At 31.6% G+C, this 22,841-nt stretch overlaps 4 protein-coding genes across 5 annotated transcripts; 1 reads left to right on the top strand and 3 right to left on the bottom strand.

Moving 5' to 3' along the window:
• Positions 1–693: 693 nt before the first annotated feature.
• Positions 694–8,916, bottom strand: LOC145753033 (TATA box-binding protein-associated factor RNA polymerase I subunit C-like). Of its 2 annotated transcripts, none has more exons than XM_082569420.1 (12): positions 8,720–8,916; positions 6,186–6,256; positions 5,915–6,039; positions 5,698–5,798; positions 5,159–5,343; positions 4,944–5,040; positions 4,747–4,814; positions 4,105–4,257; positions 3,512–3,686; positions 3,220–3,377; positions 2,034–2,225; positions 694–1,945 (listed from the first exon to the last, which is right to left on the bottom strand). In XM_082569420.1, exons 1-12 carry the CDS (start codon positions 8,852–8,854, stop codon positions 763–765), a joined length of 2,643 nt encoding a protein of 880 aa, XP_082425546.1. In that variant the 5' UTR covers positions 8,855–8,916; the 3' UTR covers positions 694–762. The 2 variants fall into 2 exon arrangements, with proteins under 2 accessions (XP_082425546.1, XP_082425554.1); XM_082569428.1 differs by lacking the exon at positions 8,720–8,916 and adding an exon at positions 6,329–6,555.
• A 2,265-nt stretch (positions 8,917–11,181) lies between these two features.
• Positions 11,182–13,480, top strand: LOC145756479 (arsenite methyltransferase-like). The gene is made up of 7 exons (XM_082572373.1): positions 11,182–11,224; positions 11,301–11,572; positions 11,777–11,913; positions 12,126–12,277; positions 12,848–12,979; positions 13,050–13,168; positions 13,457–13,480. The coding sequence occupies exons 1-7, from the start codon at positions 11,182–11,184 to the stop codon at positions 13,478–13,480; spliced, it is 879 nt and encodes a 292-aa protein (XP_082428499.1).
• A 1,206-nt stretch (positions 13,481–14,686) lies between these two features.
• Positions 14,687–15,202, bottom strand: LOC145756320 (uncharacterized). The gene has a single exon (XM_082572362.1). It carries the CDS (start codon positions 15,200–15,202, stop codon positions 14,687–14,689), a length of 516 nt encoding a protein of 171 aa, XP_082428488.1.
• A 2,646-nt stretch (positions 15,203–17,848) lies between these two features.
• On the bottom strand, positions 17,849–21,704 carry LOC145758232 (uncharacterized). Its single transcript, XM_082572497.1, has 6 exons — positions 21,567–21,704; positions 20,067–20,128; positions 19,358–19,562; positions 18,928–19,012; positions 18,578–18,643; positions 17,849–18,326 (listed from the first exon to the last, which is right to left on the bottom strand). Exons 2-6 carry the CDS (start codon positions 20,126–20,128, stop codon positions 18,100–18,102), a joined length of 645 nt encoding a protein of 214 aa, XP_082428623.1. The 5' UTR covers positions 21,567–21,704; the 3' UTR covers positions 17,849–18,099.
• Between the last annotated feature and the right edge of the window lie 1,137 nt (positions 21,705–22,841).

Genomic DNA, 22,841 nt, shown 5'->3' with positions numbered 1-22,841 from the left:
ATCCACAACTTTAATAAAAACGTTAAGGACAGGTTAAGTTAAACGTATAAACAAAATATTTACTTTTAATATGCTTTTCTAAGTTCGAATCAACTTGGCTTCACATAGGCTAAAATTGTAAGAAATGCTTAAAAAATAGTATTCTACTTAATAGGCTACATCCCGTAGCGAATATGTTGTAATAATGATCAAGGTAGCACAAACAAAGTTTTAATATTTAGTAATGTTATATTAATAATCTTAACAAATTTAACCTTTTTAAATTAAAATAAAAAAATATATATTGTGACCACATGAAATAATGCCTAAATTAAGTCAGTTTTTAGGGTTAGGGTATCAATTACCACAAATCTTTTTATTGAAAAATTATATCCAATTGGTAATAAGACTTGAAAAACTTTATTAAAAAATGCTATGCCCGGTATTTTATCAAATTATTTATCAAACAACAAGCGAACGATTTGAATACTTTTAGGTTGTAGCATTTAAGTATTTATGTATACATAAGTTATTGTTTTTTTAAACAACTTCGGACTAATGCTTTTTATCCAGTGATTAGATCTACTGAGTCCACTGCCAAAACCGACGAAAGTAATTTAATGCTAAGTCAGAACAAATAATGTTACCCTGTTTTAAAGCTCTCAATTTGCGCACCCAGCATAAATTAATAGAAAAAAAAAACAAAAATGTTCTAAGGTTTAGATTTATTTATCAACAAAAATCACCTAAAGAAAGGCAAAAGTTTATCATAAAATAAAAGATTTAATGTTTCACGGTTTCTGCATGTGGAAGAATGTCCAATATTGCGTGGGCTGTACGAATAACATTCGCCTCTTTTTGGCTAAGTTTTTCTTCTTCTAAACCCTCCCAAGCTTCCTTGTAAGACCCGTCCCAAGTAGACGTCAGTATTTTGCCAAGTTCGCATTGTGGCTTTGAGGTGTTAATCAAACACAGTGGAGGCACTTCAACAGGCAGATCGTCCTTAAATATGTCTTCGCTCCAAATTGTCATATTCCTTTCGACCATGTTTCTGCTAAGCGGACGACGGGACTCCATAGAATCTAGAAGCTGATTACTGTAATAAAAATCCACTCCGCAATTCGGACAAGTGCTTCTTTGTTTATCTGCAGACAGGCTTTTTTGGCCTAAAGGAACATCTTCATCACTAGTCATGTATTCGCTTTGTGTTAAATCACTGTCGGACGATTTCTTATTTTTTGAACTGCTTCTTTCAACAGTCCTGATTAGACCTTCGACAAATTCTGCGACTGGTTGTTGGCACATATCGCTGCACATTTTACAATCTTTAGTTGATATGACGTTTTTTAATTTAATGCTTAACTTTGTATTCAATTTCCTAACAGAGCACTGAAAGGTGTCCAACTTATGTGCATTATTTCGAAGTTTGACAAAAGACTTTTGATTAAAGCCTTTGGCAACTTTATTTGCCCACGTTAAATACTTTTCATCAGCGATGTTACTATAGAAGTTAGTTTCGGGCTGTGGCGAAAACTCTCTATCTTGATCCTCAACATGACTTAAACTTAGAGCTTGATATAGAATATCACCACAGCTGGACGCCTGCAAAACCATAACACCTGCTTCCGATGCAGATGCTTGATAATTGTAAGCCGCCAACCCCACCAGCGGTTGCGAAATGCGATTTAAAACATGTGAATTCAGAAGTTGACTGGGATCGGATTTAATTGCATTTTTCATATCTTTGAAACCGCCCAAAGATTTAACAGCAGAAATTGAAACTGGTGGTAAAGTGGTTCTGGCTTCAGTAAATGAGTTTTTGTTCACACAACCATTGTAGTTGCGATATTGATAGCAATGAATTTCCTGGGGAACTTGGTTAGCAGCAACGATCAAAGATGAACCTTCAATCAAATTTCCATTTTGATGAGGGAGAAATGTAGAAGCTAGGTGTTGACAGGGTCGACTTTGAAACAAAAAAATTACAAATAAATTAAAAAAACTCATCTAGGAATAGTGTCAAAAGTAATTTAAGGCTAAAAAAGTTGCATTACCTCATGTTAAGCGACCATTTTAGTATAGGTAATTTGCAATGTCGTTGATCAAACAATGAAAGGCTTGATTGAGTGGCAACCCAGCACTGGAAACTATTATGTGAACTCTGTGAAAAATAACCAGCAAAGTTGTTGCTGCTTTTGATTGTCATAATTTGCTCGTCTGCTATTGGATCAAGGTTGTGTAGTATTCTAAATGTAAATATAATATATTAGTTTAAGGGAAACGTTACTAAATGAAATATATAAGAATTCTTTAATTGGTTTATCACAACATAAACAAGTTTTGCGTTTACATAATGTTACCGCGACAAGACCATTGTGTTTTTTAAAAATGAAACACAATTAAAACAAGAGCAGAATATAAAACAGAACAATTTCTTAAGTTAATAGCGCCCAAAAACGCAATTACCGTCTTTAGGATAAAAAAGTCAATTCTAAAGTCTAACTTATTACACAGTGAAAAAAAAATTAAAAAATTTTAAATTGTACTATTTATAAGGTCACTCAAACCAACAGTACACAATGTGCCATGGTAAACATTGTGCACTATTACCTGTAGTAACAAACGTAAAAGAATATAGTTAACAGGGAACGAAATTACGGGTTGCTTTTCGCTAAAAGCGAATTGTTTTTTTGAAAGTAGAGAATTGTTTTTCACAAATATATTAGAAATATCAAATCAAACCTAAAATAACACAATTTAATTACATCAATATAATCCTGCGTAAGTGTAGGTAACTATAGGGCATCTAATAGCAATAACTTTTCAGGATCTTACAATGCGTAAATTTCACTTTCGCAGACCTATAGTTGCTGCGCAATAAAGATAAGCTTCAGTAAGCATAGTCATAGTACTTTTTAAAAATGCAACGCAAAGCGTCAAGTATTTAAAAAAAACCAAGATCACGACTTGGCCTAATCATTGCTCTAAAAATGCGATCTCATTTTTAACGAATCAATTTTTAAACGTTAATTAGAACCCTGGTAAAGTAAATAGTGGTAATATCCTAACTGACACAATGCACGCCATGGGTGTTTAAAGTTAATGTAAATTAATGTTTGTTATTATTTGCGCACTTTTTAAAGCATTTAAAAAAAAAACATAAAGGCTTACAAAATTTTTATTCCGATTAACCTTTGTAACCATACGTCTGACCTTATAGGCTTAGGTTATTTGTTCTACCTTAAAAATCTGTTCGATTTAACTCTGCAATCTATGACGTTTACGTTGTAGCGATCAGCTATAAACAATTGTCTAGGATGGGATGTGTGCTCAAGTTGCAACCATTTCGGTGAGTAATTACTTGAAATACAAATTCTCTGTAATGAAGAATTCTTCACCTGCAAAATAAGAGATATAAATATTAAGAACACAATCTTAATTTCATTAAACGCATTCATGTTCTGAAACAATTATTATTAATTTTATATTTAAAATAATACAAAAAAATCCACATTTTTATTAATATTCTTACATCATGAAGAAAAGCGTCATTCTGGACACTGGCATCCCAAAGATAAACACTGCCGCTAGATGTTGCTATTGAGCATTGTCCATCAATGTACGGGTTTAAACACAATGATGTTAAAAAGGAATTACTTTTAGAAGAACCTAGTTGCTGAACTGCAGAATCTGACTGAAATTTTAAACTGTAAAATATTATAAAAATGGATGATATAACATAAGGAAAAACATTAATTGGAGAATAAAAATATTAAGTTAAAATGGCATAATTTTTAAACTTTGTTGGTATAGCTGGACTTTAAAACAACCAGCTGATCAAGTCATTACAAAAAAATAAAATTTAAAAGAATGTTGCAGCAGCCTTGAGTTGTATCAGGTTAATATAAGCAATAATATTTAAAACTGCCCAGGCAAGTCAAAAATGACGGGATAGAAAATAACAATCATTATACAATATTTTATGTTAATGCTGTAAATCTAAACTACCAGCATTTAGGTTATTAAAAAAAAAACACAATGGAATATTATCAAAGAATTAGACAAATTACCCAAGTATTTTTAATCTTTTTAATACATAAATTTCTATATATATAAGTAGTCTACCTTGTAGGATTGTCTTCACTTTTAGAAATCTCGTTTTTATTCAAAGAAAAAACATGTGCATTATAACCTGATCTGCATCCAACAAAAACTATGTCAGAATTATTTGATGACAATGAAGTTTCCACTTGTAGAAGCCGACTGCTTAAAACAGATCTAACCACCAAAAATGCAATAAAAAATTATAAAAACAATATCTTTCAAATAACTGGCGGCATTTTGTGGTGATTAAAATAATTAACTCTTCTAAATTAGGTCTTGAGTTCAATTCCTTATATTTTAATTTAACTTGCAATAAATGACCCAAACTCTGGCCAAACCAAAACAGGTAAGCATATTTATAACAATGTCAGAAATATTGAAAACTGCATTAAGGCATCAAAATTGGCTAAAGGATAAGCTTTTTCTTTATATATTTTTTCTTTATACATTATCCTCAATGTGGAAAGTATTTTACAACCTAAACATAGAGTAACAACTGTTACCCCGACCCAGTCACGAGTTGTCTTTGGCAGTTTGGAATATTTTTGATTATAAATGCCTAATAATTAGGCTGCTAATTAAATGCTGGCACAGCAGAAGTTTATACAGCTAAAGAGCAGTGGGGATCAAACAACATACCAATTTTAAATAAAAAAAACTAACTTGTATTGTGAGCTTGTTGATACAGACACTGGAAAAGTAATTTCTTGGTCAGTTGAAATGTTTTCATTCTTAAAAAAATGAACACAAGGATTTAAGTACTTTAACAACTTAACTTGCACATATGCTATTTACCAATACAGATTCTAATCAGTTTTGTTTAACACTATTTTTTTAACAAAAAAAACAAATAAGACTACCTTTCTGTTTCTTGTACTGGTGCACAAAAGTTGAATGCTTAATTCTGACATTGTGTCCCCTTGTGCCCCTACTGTAAAACCATATTCAAATCCATTTCTGTTAAAAAAAAATTTGGACTCTTATTTATAAAATCGGAGGCAAATTTTAATAAGTCTATGACATGGTGTATTAAAAAAATTTCAATCAATATTTATTTAAAGTAATTTAATGTCACCTGCTTGAAATTGGTTGATATGAAAGACAACCACCTGCATAATCTTGATCATATTCTAATGTATCTGACTGTAAGGTGATTTCTTCCACCAAAAATTTGTTTAGTATTTCCCTTGGAATGTCCAAAGCATGGGGAGAAATTTGGGAAAACAATTTTCGCTGTTCTTTACTATCGAAGTTGTTTTTCTAAATAAAAAGCAGATTCTTAACACAAAACAAGAAAATTTTTTTTCATAATAATTTTTTTCATACTTTGTGGGATTGTCGACTTTATGACCTAAACATAATGTAACATCAGTTATCCCCACCTGATTGCAAGTTTCCTTTGGCAGTTTGGAATATTATAGATTAAAACTGCCCAATAAATAAACTGCTGATTAAATATTGGCTTGGCAGGAGTTTATGCTAAATAGCGTTAAAGCATGACAACAGTTGGGACCAAACCCAGAACCTCATGTAATGAAGTCAAGTGTTCTGACCACTGCACCTGCTGTCAAACATTAAAACTAATAAAGTGTTTTACCTCATAAAGTGTTTTACCTCACCAAAATTTTTTGCCATTAATTTTAAGAATGAACCATGAAAAACATCCGGGTGATCGTAAGCTAAGTTTTCAAATTGTTTTTCTATTTTGGCTTTATCTGCATAAGTTTTTGTTAAAGAGTAAGTTCTTGAAAAACATTAAATTCAGTAATTTTCTTAAAGATTCAAAACCTTAAAATTGTATTTGACAAATAGAAAAAGTACTAATACTTGCATCTTTTTTGTTTGCAAACTGTTGACTTTTCAGTATACAAATCAGTAAAAGTAAGTGATGAAAATATTGTTGTCAATATTCCAGGTTTTCCAAGAGGCAATACTGGCTGAATTGCAGAAAAAAAACTACAAATTTAATTTAAATTATTTGTTTGCATTTTTTTATTTGTTTGTTTTTAAAGAACACTTGTAAAAAAAAGGAGGTATTTTTGTTATTAACTTTAAAACTGACCACAGCTAAAAAATACACCATTTTTATGGTTGAAACTTACTAATTTTCCTCATCTATATATGATCTGCATTTTTGTTTTTTTGGCATAAATTGAATCCCTTGAAATGTATCCTTAAAATTATAAAAAACATTTTTAACTTTTTCTACATATAACAAAAACTTTTTATATTATGTTTTTTATACCTTATGTTGAATTGCAAACTTGACAGATTAAACTTATAAGAATGGTTGCCAGAAGCTTTGGCCATGAGAAGCTTAGGCCAGAAGGTTCAGCCTGCCAAAAAACGCGGGGGTCGGCGATGAAATTGCTGCATAAAAAGTCAGCTTAAACCATATTTTACTGATATTCAAAATAAAATTTGACAAAAAGTATAATACGTAAAAAAATTGATAGGTTGTTACGATAAATATATATGTTAGTTTTTAGAATATTTTTTTTTTAATTGTTGTCTTAAAAATGTATTTTTAAAACGCATTAAAGACAGGTGCTTTTTTGGCCTGCAAAATTTTACGACTAATCGCTTTCGACCTGCGAAAGCGTATACCTTTAACACAAAAGCCCATACCTTTAACTCTTTTACCAACCTTTAAACCTTTTACCAATATTTAAAATAAAATTTGGCAAAAAGTACAATAGGTAAAAAAGTTTAAACAGATTGTTAAGATACATATGTATGCTAATTTTTAGAATATTTATTTTTTTAAAGATTTTTGTCTCGAAAATGTAATTTTGAAACACATTAAAACGGACGCTTTTGAGGTAAAAAATTCGTGCTAGCTTACATCACATTCATTTTAAACTTATATTATCAATATTTAAAACGAAATCACGGAAAATTTTAATTATTATTTTAATCCTACTGGAATGAAATGCAATTATAAAAAATAAAAAAATATAACAAACACCTAAGCATAAAATTTTAGAAAAAAAAAATTACTTTAAAACAGTTATATATTTAAAAGATAAACTTCATTTTTTTAAACTTTAGTTTATTATTTACCTCCAGATTTAATCTTTAGTTTATTAATTACACCCAGCTATAAACTTTAGTTTATTAATAACCACTAGTTTTAAACTTTAGTTTATTATTAATAACAGATTAAAAGTTCAGCTTATACCAGTTTTACTTTTTAAATTTGGTGCTAGATAGCAAACCGAAAACTCCTAATTCATTTAAACTAAAAACAAACAAAAAATCCTAAATTTGTTTTATGTATAAACCAAAATTTAATTAAAAAATTTCAATTACTTAACAAAAAACAAACTTTTATTTGCAAAAAAAACAAATTTGTTTTAAAAAAACCTAAAACTTGAAATTAATTTAAAAAAAAAATAATTTACAAATACCAGAATTTGATTAAATAAAAACAATTTTTTTTACACACTAATAACTTAGAGCAAAATCTACTTTGTTCTTAATTTAGTTTGTGATATAAATCATTAAAGGAACAGTTAAACTAAGATTTATCTAAGTGTCAAAACCACACAAAATTTCTTTATGTATTGTACTTACTGCAAAATAATATTTTAAATATCTGTAAAATAAGGTATATCAGTGAAATTAAAATTTCGCAGGCCAAAAGCGATTAGTCATAAAATTTTTCAGGTCAAAAAAGTATCCGTCTTTAATTCGTTTTAAAAATAGGTTTTAAAAAAAAAAATATATATTAAATATTTATTATATAGGCTATACTTTTTTATTTTGAATTTTGATAAATACGGTATTACGTTGACATCAAACGTGGACTTTACGCCATGAAATTCCCGCAGTTCAATGAAAAATTATGCATGCCGAAAGTAAATTTTTTTTTACGACAACAATTTAAAAAAAAAAATATTCTAAAAACTAACATAATATTTATCGTAACAAATTATAAAATTTTTTTTATGTATTATACTTTTTGTCAAATTTTATTTTGAATAGCCTATAAGTAAAATATGGTCTTGAGCTGATTTTTTTCCCGCGTTTTTTCGCAGGCTGAACCTTCTGGCCGAAGCTTCTTACGACCAAAGCTTCTAGTCCCCATAAGAACATACGGTACACCAATCTCAAGTTGCCTTAGATAGTTATTACAATTATTAGCATCTTACTAAAGGGTACTAGCAGGCTAAAAAATGAAACCATTGGCGCAAATTGTTGTACCGCAGTCTGAAAAGTAGGGCAGCGTGCACGCACAAGATGTTTTTCGTTAAAAAAATGCACGCCTAAAATTTACGTTTTGCTGCCTGGCTTTGAAAGTCAATACAAAACTAAAGGTAAACACGTCAACATAAATCACGCGTGCACACATAGAGTGAAAATTTTTGTACATGTGCACCTGCGGTCACGCCAATTTTTACACCTGCACGCATGAGATATTGTCGAAAACTGCCCTACTTTCCACCAGTCTGGAAAACGTTAATTTCAGGCGTGCATTTTTTTACCAAAAAAAATCTCATGCGCACGCTGCCCTACTTTCAGACTGGATTGTATCCATATACAAATAATTAAACACACAACCATTGATAAAAGACCATGAGTTCTACTAAATAAGGAAAAAAAAATTTTTCCTGATTATTATTAAAGTTCCTACATTATATTCCAAATTACAGGCTTCCATGCATCCATGATCAGTAAAAACATGTTGGTGTTCTTTATCTCGAGGTGGTTTAAAGCTATCAGGGTAACAAAAGTCATAAAAATCTAATGATTGAGCGTGAGTATTCATGTTTTTAACATGTTATATATTATTAATTACGTGATCTTTTCTTAACAAACCTTAACATCAAAACTCTTCAAAAAAAAAAAAAAAATTATCCATTCTAGCATCAATTGCGTAAAAAATTTCGGACAAAGTGTAAAAATGTATACATTTTAATAAAACGCAAAAAAGTACAAATAAAATAAGGTAAAACTGTAATTTGCCATATAAATACTGCTTAAAGATTTTAACACACCACTGCAGATGTCACGTTTTAAACCCGCAACCCCTATTGCGAAGATTACAAATTAATCCACCTGACGAGAATATATTTTCGGATCGTATGGATTAATTGACTATTAGATGGATAAAAGGATCGAATGGGTCGGATGTGTTAATGGGTAATCTGAATAGGTGAGGGTTAGGGTAAGGGTTTAATTCATGAAAACTTTTTGTTTAATTAAATATCCGTCAAATATGCATTTGAACTATGTAATATCTATTTAATATATATTCGATTCAGTTAATAAAACTTGATCCATTAATCCGTTCGATCCATTAATCCGTCAAATATATATTTTCGTCAGGTAGATTAAGTGGGGACGCGGAATTTGAGGGAATGGAAAATGAAGGAACAGAAATTGAAGGAACGGAAAATGAAGGAACCGGAAAATGAAGGAACAAAAATTAAAGAAAAGTGAAAAAAGGAGAGGCGGAATTCTAAAAAAATAAAACGCGGAAATACCGTTGACTATTTATTTGTATTTAAGTCAATATTATTTTAGAAATAAACGGGCATTTTTTATTTTAGAAATAAACGGGCATAGAAGAGGGTTAGGGTATGCTGGGGTAATAAAAATTAACTCATTATCGCTTATCAGTTCTCAAATAAATGACAGTAAACCTATATAAACAGTCAACGGTATTTCCGCGTTTTATTTTTTTAGGATTCTGCTACTCCTTTTTTCACTTTCCTTCAATTTCCGTTCCTTCATTTTCCGGTTCCTTCATTTTCCGTTCCTTCATTTTCCGGTTCCTTCATTTTCCGTTCCTTCATTTTCCGGTTCCTTCATTTTCCGTTCCTTCATTTTTCGGTTCCTTCATTTTCCGTTCCTTCAATTTCCATTCCCTCATTTTCAGTCGACCCGATTAAGTCCGATTCTATTGCGAAATTAAGCGTTGTATATAAACTAGAATAGTAACCGAAGTTCGACTGGTTTGTGCCTATGGCAATATTTATAAATTTTTCTTTTTTTTATTAGATTATTTTCATATTACCAAAAACTATTTAACTAAAAACGTCATTTTTACTGACAATGAAACAATTTTTTTAAACCATTTGCTTACAAATACAGTTATTCCCGATAAAATATATGAAAACTATTTACCTCAAAATCGTATAAAATGTCACACAAGGGCTTTGGTTTAAACATCTACTAATGGTCTATATATAAGTAATAAGTTCATGCGAAACCAACAATAACAAGTTAAAGTTTATGGGGAGGTTACAAAATTTAACCACTGATTAAACTGAAGTGTCAGTCTTTACAATTTAAAACCAGTTAGGATAACAAACAACATATATGGCCTACAGTTAATTATTATATATATATATATATATATATTTGTTTGTATATATCTTTATCCTCGATGTGGGAAAGTTAAATGCGCAACTTAAACATAGAGTAACTCGACCCAGTCTTAAGTTGCCTGTAGCAGTTTGGGATATTATATAGATTATAACTGCCCAATAATTATACTGCTGATTAAGTGCTGGCTCAGCAGGGGTTCATACCGTTTATAGCGCCTTACTCAAGGGCGCTACAGCATGAAATCAGGCGATACAGCATGAGATCAGTAGGGATTGAACACAAGACCTCATGTGTGGTGTAACAAGTGTTCTTACCACTACACCACGCTGCCAGTAACCACACCACGCTGCCGGTATATTTAACATGATAGTGTAATGTATGTATAGGCTATAAATCACTTTTGGTAAACAAAAACATAAAGAATATTTAGACATAGCAAAGGTTTTTTAGGTACAATAGTTATTTAACCTTTTATAACCCCTTAAAATTCACAAATTTTTTAAATTAATAGTTATCATAGTTTTTTTAACCTAATCACAGTCGTTTAACGCTTGAGTTATTACACTTGATCGATGTTAATGTATTTTACACAATGCAAATAAAATCATGCCTATAGCGCATGATCAAATGTACAAAGGGCTATGCAAAAAATATTTTCGTGACAGGCTACAGAGGTAAAACAGTACTACTCCATTTACATTTAGAAACTTAGAACAAATAAGCCTATTTATTAAAACGCACATAATACTTTTCAACGTAAAAATGACTTCTGAAATAGCGGAGAGTGTGAAAAAATATTATGGAGGTAAGCTTTAGCCTATGGGCTGTGTAAAAAAATTAAAAAAAGACTAAAAACAAAATGCAAATGACTTATTTAATAGGAAGGGTTCTTAAGTCAACGGTTGACCTAAACACCACAGCTGCAACTACAGCTTGTAAATTAAAGGCCAAAAACCATTGTAAAGCTTTGTTACAAATTCACCCTGATATAATTGACAAATATTATGGCTGTGGATTTGTTGCACCGGCTGGTAAAATAGAAGGACTCAACATTCTTGACCTAGGTTGTGGAAGCGGTCGAGACTGCTATGTTTTAAGCAAACTAGTTGGCCCCAATGGCTTTGTTACTGGCGTAGATATGACTGCTGAGCAGGTATCCGAATAATAACTGTATAAAATAGATTTTAGAAAGGGTTTTTGCTATTTGTTGAAAAACGTAAGGAACTTTTTGAACTAAAACATACTAATAGCCATTACAAGGCGTAGCCTTTAGTACTTACTTTAACATGGTATTACTTTAAAAAACTAAGTAAAAGGTTAACTTTTAGACATATTCATCATGTTTTATTCATTTCAGTTAAAAATCGCAAACAAATATGTTGATTATCACACCAGACAGTTTGGATATAAAACACCCAACGTTAAGTTTGTACATGGGTACATTGAAGATTTACAAAACTCTGGAATTATGAACAATTCGATTGACGTGGTAATGTAAGTTCAAAAAAAGTATTCAACTAAACAAAAATTTGTAGCGGCCCCTTATTTTTGCCTTTTTTGTATTATGTTGTGTTTTATTGCTGACTACCAATTCATTACTTTCTTAACTGTTTTTGCTTAATCCCCCAATAAACTATATTGTTAAGATTTATATATGCTAAATACCACCAGTTGTGCAGAAACTTTATTAATTTTACCCACGATAGATCAAACTGCGTTGTTTGTTTATGTGCCAACAAAGACAAGGTACTTAAAGAAGTTTATCGGGTTCTTAAAGACGGGGGTGAATTGTACTTTAGTGATATGTACACGGATAAGGAGCAGACGAAAGAAATGAGAGAAAACCAGGTCCTATGGGGTAAATTTATTTGTATTACGTCGCTTTTATTTTAATTAAAAAAGACACAAGTGCGTTAGAACAATACAAATAACGCTTCATCTAAGTTACTAAGTTTTTAAATAAAAATTTATTGTTATTTTTCTCAAACATATTGTGTCAATTTTATAAATTAAAATTATATTTTTTTAATTTTTTGCCAACGATTAAACTTGGTATTCTATTTATAGCTGCATAGTCTAACTCTAAACCCTCTTTAAAAAACCTTAACCATTAATAATGCATTTGACCTTTAGTCATTTATTGTGTCATATGAAGAATATTTTTTAGTTATTACTTTTTTTAAATAATTTGCACATTACTTAATTTTTAATGTTTCCTTTAGCAGTTAATTAGTTCAATTTTATTTATTTCATAAAAATTATTTTAGTTATATTGCGCTGCTGTTTTCGATTTATTTGGTTATATTTTTAAAAGCAAAGTCTTGCCAGATACAAAAAGAATATTAAAACTAAACGTAATAACAATTTAACATCTCTTATAAACATGCCAAAATATGATAAATCTAAATTATGAAAGGTATTTTCGTAGGTGAGGGACTTAGCGGTTCTCTAAAATGGTCGAAATTGTATGAATTAGCTTCACTGATTGGTTTTCAAATCCCAAGAGTTGTAAGCTCAGAACCTATTAAAATCATCAACCCTGATATTAAAAAAATTACGGGTAAGTAGGTTGACTATATTTTTAAACCAAATTTTATTTCTTGATTTTTTATTATCCTGGGTATTTTAAGGTGGCGCAAATTATGTAGCAGTAACGTTTCGTTTGTTCAAGCTCGAAACAGGAAAATCGACTGAAAAGTTAAAAGCTATTTATAATGGATCAATCGAAGATCACGAGCAGCAGTTAGTGGTAAGATTTTACCTGCAAATTTATGCAATAAACTATCTTTGTATTAGTCAACTAAAGTTTGAGTCCCACAAATACTAGACCGCTTGCCCTGAAGCTAAGCGTTTAAGGATATTGCTTCTTAATAATCAATTACCAACACCAGACTTAGTTATAGTTATTAACTCGTTTAGACATCAATCACACCAGTTTAACTTTCTTTGAACTTATTATTGTTAGCCCTTCATATGACGCAACAATAGGACAACACAATTTCAACACAATTCTTATAACGAAAAACGGTGCACACAGATCGATGAAAAATATGGTTTCTAAAACAAAGAAACATATATAAGCTACTTAAAATCCAAAATACCCTACATAATTATCTTAAGATAACAGTAAACATTATACAACACTCAAATCAACAGTATTGAAAACATTATAAAACACGTGCTTACCAAACTATTTAAGACAAAGCCCAGTTGAACAATATATCGGTATGGTAAAATCTCGTTGGCTTGGTAATTCAGTTTATCATTTATACTTAATTTACACAAGGTACATAAAAAGAAACATAAGATTAGACTAGATTAAAACAGATAAAACTAACACGCTAAATTTATATCTTATCTTTGACAATACTTGGCTAAAGAAAGAACATAAAATCGGTCAAGCGTAAAAGTATACGACGATAAATTCACACTGGTTGAATATTTTACACTCCCCCCAAATATGTAGCCCCAGAAGAACATATTTTACAAACAAACTACATATTAAGTGTCAATTTAACGCCCTTTGTTAGCGTCCAGTCGATAACGACTAAAGTTAAAAGTTCGATTAGTTTTCAAAACTAATTTTGTAGCATCTTTGCTACTATTGTTCAATGTCTTGTTGAACCTCTTCTTGCGAACCTGGACCCACTTGAACCTCCTCTAGCGAACCTGGACTCACTTGAACCTCCTCTAGCGAACCTGGACTCACTTGAACCTCCTCTAGCAAACCTGGACTCACTTGAACCTCCTCTAGAGAACCTGGACCCACTTGAACCTGCTCTAGCGAACCTCGATTACCATGTTGGTCATTTTGCATCCAGTTAGGGGGTTCACTGCACAACACTTTATCCGCCTCGACGATCAAGCACAATTTTGCAATCGGTCGCTTCACCTCATTGTTTGCAGTCTTAACAGACACTGATCGCACCACTCCAGTTGAATCAGGATAAGTTGCTGTAATCCGACCAAGTTGCCACTGGCAACGTGGGCTTAGGTTATCCACAAGAAGAACAATATCGTTGATCATAAAGTTGCATTTTCGCACATGCCATTTTTGACGTGAAGTTATCAAAGGAAGATACTCTTTAACAAAGCGCCTCCAGAACTCATCTGCTAGATATTGAGTATTTCGCCAGCATTGCAGGGCGTAACAATCCCTTTCAGTAGTTAAAGTAGGGGGCAAACCATGGGTTGGCTTTGGCATAAGTAAATCATTAGGCGATAACGCCTTTGCATTTCCTTTCGTGAAAGCTAGAGGGGTCAAAGGTCAAGAGTTCACAGTTGCCTCTACTTCAACGAACAGTGTGTGTAACATTTCATCAGTTTGGATTCTTTGAGTTGAAAGTGATGACAATATTTTTCTAACGGTTCTGATCATACGCTCCCAAGCTCCTCCAAAGTGGCTAGCAACAGGTGGGTTAAACGTCCAAACTATTTCCTGTTGCTGCAGGTAATTTTCAATTTGACGTCTGTTCCAGCCCTGAATAGCTTTTCGAAGAATTCTTTCGGCACCCACAAAATTAGTGCCATTATCAGAAAATATTTCATTAACTCGTCCTCTTCTTCCAATAAATCTCCTTAAAGCTGAAATAAAGGAGTCAGTTGACAGACTGTGAGCTACTTTCAAGTATATGGCACGTGTTGTCATACATGTGAAAAGACAACCATACCTCTTTACTTGGCTTCGGCCTTGCTTAATAAGTAGCGGCCCAAAGTGGTCCACTCCAGTGTAACTTAAAGGAGGCTCATTACCCTGCAAACGAGCCTTTGGCAAATCTGACATCATTTGCTTTCCATTTCTAGAGCTTCGGCGACAACAGGGCAGGCATCGGTTAAGACAGTTCGAATAACAGAGCTTTCCTTTTCGATCCAATAAAGACTTCGAATTGAATTCCAAGTATAATTTAGTCCAGAGTGGCCTGATTTGCGATGATGCCAATCAATTACCAACTTTGTTAAATGGGAATCATGTGGTAAAATGGCCGGATGTTTTAAGTTAAAGTCGATCGTTGCTCTAGTTAGTCTTCCACCAACTCTAAGCATGCCATTCATCAACACTGGACTTAAATTGTAGACTGATTTCGAACACATATTTCTTTTCAGCTTTATATTTTTCTGAGACAATATTTTCATCAAGACAGGAAAATTCGTTCGTTGGGTATACTTCACCAATTCAATTTCCGCTTGGCACAACTCAGATCTATTTAAACTGCTGGATATTAAAACTTTATCCAAACTGTACTTCATTGGGTCTCCATCAAATTTTTTAATCACCGGATTTGGTAATATTCTCTTAACTTCTGTGTTATTGCAAGCTGAAACGGTCATTCGGGGTTTCGCTGGGGCAGAATAAACTTCCTCAGGGTAAGGACAGTAGTGGGGTTTGGAATGTGGAATTGGTGGCGACCTTGAAAAGTATGGGGTTTCTTTGGGTAATTGGGGCTTGAAATCTCCATAATTTGATTGTTGTACTTGAATTATTGGTTTGAGAGGTTTCCTTTCTATCAATGGGGGAAAATCTTTCTTATGCGAAATAGGTTGCGAAGTGGCTTGATTTTGTATTGATTGCTTGACGGATTGTTCCTTATTTGTGGGTATTGGAACATTTTTGGAAGTATTCGGACTTGGTTGGGGTAAAACTGAATCAATCTTAATCGTTGCTGGCAATTTTGCATCTGTATACTGGATTGAAAACACTATTTCATTCTCAGATACATTGTCATCCCATGCATCAGACTCCGCTTGAGCAAACTCTACTTTACGATCAGCTTCTCTCATTTCAGAGGCAGCTCTTTGTTCAGCCTCTCTCATTTCTGAGGCAGCTCTTTGTTCAGCCTCTCTCATTTCAGAAGCAGCCTTTTGCTCAGCCTCTGCTTGTTGCTCCAACATTCTTTCTTGAGCATGCTGTTTAGCTAACAATGCCAACTTAAGTTTCACCTTTGACTGACGGCACAAACTTTTACATGAACTAGAACTTGACGACGAGAACAAATACTTGGTGGTCTATTTAAATGTTCCAGATGAAACAATTCTTCGGGCAACAAACCACTGCTTTGCTCAGCACCAATATAGTTTGCCAGCCATTAAGTAACCTTAACATCAAACTCAGCCTTTCCCCGTTTACAATCCTTTTTCTTAGACACAGTTTCTGGCATGGATTGGCTTGATGTCATTGAATCACAAAGGCTCATTACTTTGTAGAATTCTGCGTCAACTTCCTTCAACAACTCCCTAAACTTGAGCTCATTGTCAGGTTTTGCCATAAATTGTTCTGCTCGGTTGTATTTGTCTTGTATTGAGCCCAATAGCTCTACAACAGCATCTTTTGATTCCATATTTAATCAGTAGTCTGAAACGTGCTTAACAGCACTAAAATTAAACTCTATAGTTTAAAATAGTTTGAAATGATGTTACGTCGTCCTTGCAGCAAGTGCGGCTTTGATACACTCAGACGAGTAGCAGAAATAATCAATTACCAACACCAGACTTAGTTATTAACTTGTTTAGACATCAATCACACCAGTTTAACTTTCTTTGAACTTATTATTGTTAGCGCTTCATATGACGCAACAATAGGACAACACAATTTCAACACAATTCTTATAACGAAAAACGGTGCACACAGATCGATGAAAAATACGGTTTCTAAGACAAAGAAACATATATAAGCTACTTAAAATCCAAAATATCCTACACAATTATCTTAAGATAACAGTAAACATTATACAACACTCAAATCAACAGTATTGAAAACATTATAAAACACGTGCTTACCAAACTATTTTAAGACAAAGCCCAGTTGAACAATATATCGGTATGGTAAAATCTCGTTGGTTTGGTAATTTAGTTTATCATTTATACTTAATTTACACAAGGTACATAAAAAGAAACATAAGATTAGACTAGATTAAAATAGATAAAACTAACACGCTAAATTTATATCTTATCTCTGACAACACTTGGCTAAAGAAAGAACATAAAATTGGTCAAGCGTAAAAGTATACGACGATAAATTCACACTGGTTGAATATTTTACAGCTTCCAAAAGGTTCAAATGCATATCCAGCATACCCTTAAAAATAATATTAAAATGATGAAGTGATTTTTTTATATAATTGGTGTAATTTATTTATTTGACGTTTAGTTTGATTGCAAATACACTTTCAAGAGAGACGAACCTCTATCTGTAGACCCCTGCACGGCTTTAATCCTGAAGCGCTCGAGATACAAGAAAGCTTTTTCATTCTCTGACAGTGAGGATAGCATCGTGGTACTTGTGTAATAGTGATGCTAATTTTTATTTCAAACTTAAAACTGATTTTTGTACTTATACAATTTTATTTAAACGCAGATGGAAGCTGTTAATCCTTTTGATATAATCCATATCGAGTAAAACACTTACTTAGTTTACAAATACTATTTCTTTCTGAGGAAGAACTTTCATTGCTTTTAAAAACTAATACGTTGTTTGTATTTTAAAGTTACTATAAAAACGTGTAGATTGTAAATAAAAACCCTCTAATTACATTACAGCTAAAATTCCAAACAGGAATGGTTATCACAAATATCCTTAACAACGACAAATGCTTTCAATATAATAAAAGACAATTTTGTCCCCAAATTAAGAGAATTGCAACTTGAATAACAAAATGATTGTTTTTTAATTGCTTCTTTCGTGCATCATTTCGCATTTGCTCTATAAGCATCTAATTCTGCATCCATGCTACCCTTGGTTTTGGACATGTAGCTATCAAGGTCATTATCAAGGTCACCTTTGTTGGCAGGTTGAGTTTTACCCTTCCCCCGGAAATTACCACCCCCTCTTTTGCCTCGGTTGATAGGTCGCCCCCGGGTATTGTTACCCACCCTTGCCTTGTTAAAAGCACCCCGACCTCTTCCTGTTGCACCTTTATAATATAAAAATGTCAGTATTAAATATACATGAATTGAAAACTTTTTTAAGCTAGTGAATTCAGATTAGGCATTTGTTTTTTTTTAAAAGAAAAGGTAAGGGGTCTGTAATATTGTTTGGTAATAAATGTGAAGTGGTACTACGGAAAAAAAACTACCTTTAAATTAATTGTTAAAGAAATTAAAATGCTTTTTTGTATTTTAAGTGCAAAACTGAATTTTAAATTTTTTAAGATGGTATTTTTACCTCTTCGGCTTCCATTAAAAGCAGCTTGTCCCCTTCTGACACCTCCAATTCGAGATGCGATTCCAACTAAAATAAAGTAAACAGTATAACACTACTTTATTAAAAATGTGACTGTTACGCATATAATACAATCAGCCTTATATTTAACTTTTAAACATCCAAAACTAACACAAATTAACAAATAAAAATCAAATAACTTGGACTACAGAGAGTTCAAGCCTAAGCCTATTAATTGTCTGATATTTCTGCTTTTGTACTAAGTTATATTTGATTTATGATTTATTAATTTAGTTGTTGTACTACAATCTGCTTGCAATTTAAAAATAAAAAACTAGTCTTATCAAACTTACTTGAACCTCGTGTAGATTGAGCATTAACAGATGTTCCTCGTCCTCTGGCACTACCTCTATTACCAAGTCTGTCTAACACAGACACCTGTTTAACAGAATTGATGATTAGTAAAAATCAAATTTAAACGACATTATGGTGAAGTCATTAGAACTACACGAGGTCATGGGTTTGGTCCCCACTATATGGCAAAAAATGTACAAACCCCCTTAATATCAAAGCGAACTAGCAAATTAATAACATTTTAAAATGTCAATTCAGAATCAAAGAATTCAAGACTTGGTTGGGATAACAAACAAAATTTTATGCTACTTAATTAATAATAAAAACAAATAAGAAATACTTTATTTACCCATTTTTGCTCACTTTGTTGTAGTTTATTATTTGTACAATTTTAACTTAAAAATATAGAGTAATGACAAAAACACATGCCTTTGCTGGAGCTATCCTTGCTTGCACTGGTGCAACAGGTTGTTTTGCTTTCTTTCCACCACCGAGTGCCTCTTCCACAGCGGGTCTTCTCTCCATCTGCTGAGCAAGTCTTCGATTCTTTTCACTCGCCAATCTGGCAGTGGAAGCTTGCATTTTAACTGTTTGGGGTGTTGTGACAGGTCGTGATTTCATTATTGTTGTAAAACTTTAAAAAGTCGAAAAAAATTTGTTTTTTTAAAATTATTTGTTTTTAAGTTTTTTTTATATTTAATGTTTCTAGATAATAATATTTTTATGTTTATTACATATATGGAATAAAAACGTCAATTTTTCATAACAATAAAAAATAAAAATTTTATATATAAAAGTTTTCCACAATTTCAGGGGTACCTATAAAATATTAAATTATGTGTATATATTAAATGGATCACATGGATCAAATAAAACAAAAGGATCCCATGGATCAAACCCAATCTTCACCCATTCAGAATTCACTTAATACATGCAATACATGCAACTTATTCGATAACTATTTGATCCATTTAATCCTGTAAATTTAATATTTACCACAATTTCAGTGCAACTTAATTGGTTACGTTAAAGGGTTTTAATCAAAAAATTTAATAAATAAAATAAAAATAAAATAGAATCTTATATTTTTTACTAAATATTAGTTAAGATTAACAATAGAAATAGGATAAAACCTTACCGAGCATTTAAACTCATTTTAGTTGTATTCTTAAAAGTGATTTTCGTTGGTGAAGCTAGCATCTAAAAGATAAACAGTTCATTAAAACATTAATAAAACATATTTAAGCCAAAAAGACATAATACCAGTTTAAGTTGTTAAAACTGCTTTAAATTTATACTACAAACATAAACTAGTTGTTGCTTTAACATCTAGCAGAGCCACTTAATAAAAACAAGTAATTTACAATCGCAACCAGAAATTTCAGTCCATGGACACTTAGGCATAGACACATTGGATGAATTCTTATTTTTTTTAAACATTTTAATTATTGCGAAAAATTTTATATTTAAATTTTTTTTTGTGGAAAGCTATAGTCAATGGAGGTAATTATTGAACAATTTTGACAAACTTGACCATGACTTTTTTGTTTTAAATTTAAAATAAAATATTTTTTGTTCCGAAGAAAGTGTTATCATTCAACATTAAGAAGAAATACTATTTAAATCTCTATCTACACATGTTTGCCTAGAATTTTAGATTATGTTTAATAACTACCTAAAATCTGTGCGATAAAAGGGGATCTTTTGCCATAATTTTAGTTTTTAGGCAGTCTAGTCACCAACTTTTTGTAGGACCACCAGAATCTTCAAGAAAATGCTTAGCTTATTTATCCATGTAAAGATTTTCCTTTTTTAAAGAGTTGTCTACATAGAGCTAAGTCTTTTGTTGGCGTCTTTTAATTTGTTGTAGGCTATATAACTGCAAACTTAACTTGTAATATCCTTTAAGGTTAAAGCAAATCTAGCTGATGCCAAATCTTTTATACACTATTTTAATTGTTTGCATTAAATAGTGATAAATACAGACATTACACCATGCCTTGGTATGTATGTACCTTCATTACTAAGATAAATTTACTGTTAATTTTGGTTTGTTATACATATTGGATAAGTTTATAACACTTGTGCCTACAGCTTCGTGTTTCCTTATTACCTCCCTTATCTCTTTTCCAGGCCATTCTAAAAAGCAAATATAATGTATCCACAAGTGTCCAATAATTACCCCCATTTACAATTATAGGATGAAGGTAAAAATTGGACTTATTTTGTATAGGCTAGACTGTGATACAGATATAAGTCCAAATGAAAGTAACATATTATTCCTTTGAAACAGTTAAATCAACGAGTCATGTATTTGTGTGTTCAGATAAAGTTTAACAAGAAACAGAAAAAGTTTAAGCATTTGCATGTTTAGTTTATGGGTTTAAATTATCAAGTTTCACACAGTTATTAAATAACAACATTTTTTGGCAAAATTTCTGTTTTTGCAAATTATTTATATGTTAAAATAATGGTTTTATGCTTATTTTACTTCGAAAATCGTCTCCAGTAACGTCTATTACTACGCGAAAAATAATTGTTTGACGGCCTTTAACCTTGTGGTTTTAAAACAAAAACTACAGCCCTAAATGTCCGCCGAATAAAGTGGTATTATTTGAACTGTTAAAAAATGTCTTACCTTGAATATCCCAAATGTTCTTTTGCAAATATATTAATTACTTATTATTTACGAATTTTTCTATTTAAAATTGTTACTTGTGACAGTCTGTAAAGTAATATAAAAAATCTGTAGTTATTATCTTTAATTAACAGATTAAACAAGTCAATAATATCCTTATTCTATGGCCTACAAAATATAAAGTCTAAAAAAATGACAAAATAAGGTTTAATTTGTTAATCTTGACAGTTTGGCTTGGCAACTAAAAATTTCAACTATTAACACCTTAACCTGTTAATCGAAAAAAATAAATAACAGCTGCCATAATAAAAAAAATGCGAATAACGGAATAGTAAAACACGGATCAGAATTCAACCTTATGCAGTTGTGGTGTCGGATGTTAAAAAAGGATCGATAGATAATAAAAGGTGTATATCATATATTGAGTGTCAAATATAAATTACAAAACCAACTAAGTTGCACTAAAATTACGGTAAATATAAAATTAACACTTAACACATGCGACTAATTTGATCCATACTGTCAGACTGTCCATTCGATCATTCAATCTAACAAGCTAATTTCATAAGGTTGATAACACACACAACAAACAAGGACCCATGGTAATGGCGGAATGCAATAACAGAAAGCGGAGTTTTTTAGTAACGTCATTCGCTAGTATTGTAAATTAATTTTGTTGTATTATAAAATTAATTTTCCTACAAATTTGGAAAAAAAATTAAAATTTAGGAAAAAAATATATAAAGCGTTACATTCTTACTTTTCAACAAATTTAATTTTTTATTTAATAAAAATAATAATTTTTTGCCAAAATTGCTACAAATAACCATACTAACCGCAATCGAACTTCGTTAGTTAACTTTTTTATATCCTTTATGTGGCAAGGTAGAATGCGCAACCTAAACATAGAGTAACAACTGTTACCCCGACCCACTCTCGTGATGCCTGTGGCAGTTGGGGATATAGATTATAATTGCCCGTTAAATATGCCGCTGATTATTCTTAGCTCAGCAGGACCGTTTATAGCGCCATACTCAAAGGCGCTACAGCATGGAATTACTAGGAATCGAACCTAAGACCTTGTGTATGGTAGGGTTGTGACCACTACACCACGCTGTCGGATTAAAGATACCTGTTACAAATACATATTTAGGATGGTCGAAAGAAAATTTGGGATCCCGAGGTTTTTAGCGAAATACGTGATTGGACAATTCGTACTTCGTTAACTTAACACTTAACTGCAGTATATCATTTTATTTAACGTTTGAACTTTAT

The sequence above is a fragment of the Corella eumyota genome, chromosome 1 (genome assembly GCF_963082875.1).
Source record: "Corella eumyota chromosome 1, kaCorEumy4.1, whole genome shotgun sequence".
In the NCBI taxonomy this organism is placed as follows: Eukaryota; Metazoa; Chordata; class Ascidiacea; order Phlebobranchia; family Corellidae; genus Corella; species Corella eumyota.
This window is presented reverse-complemented; position numbering and strand designations above follow the sequence as displayed.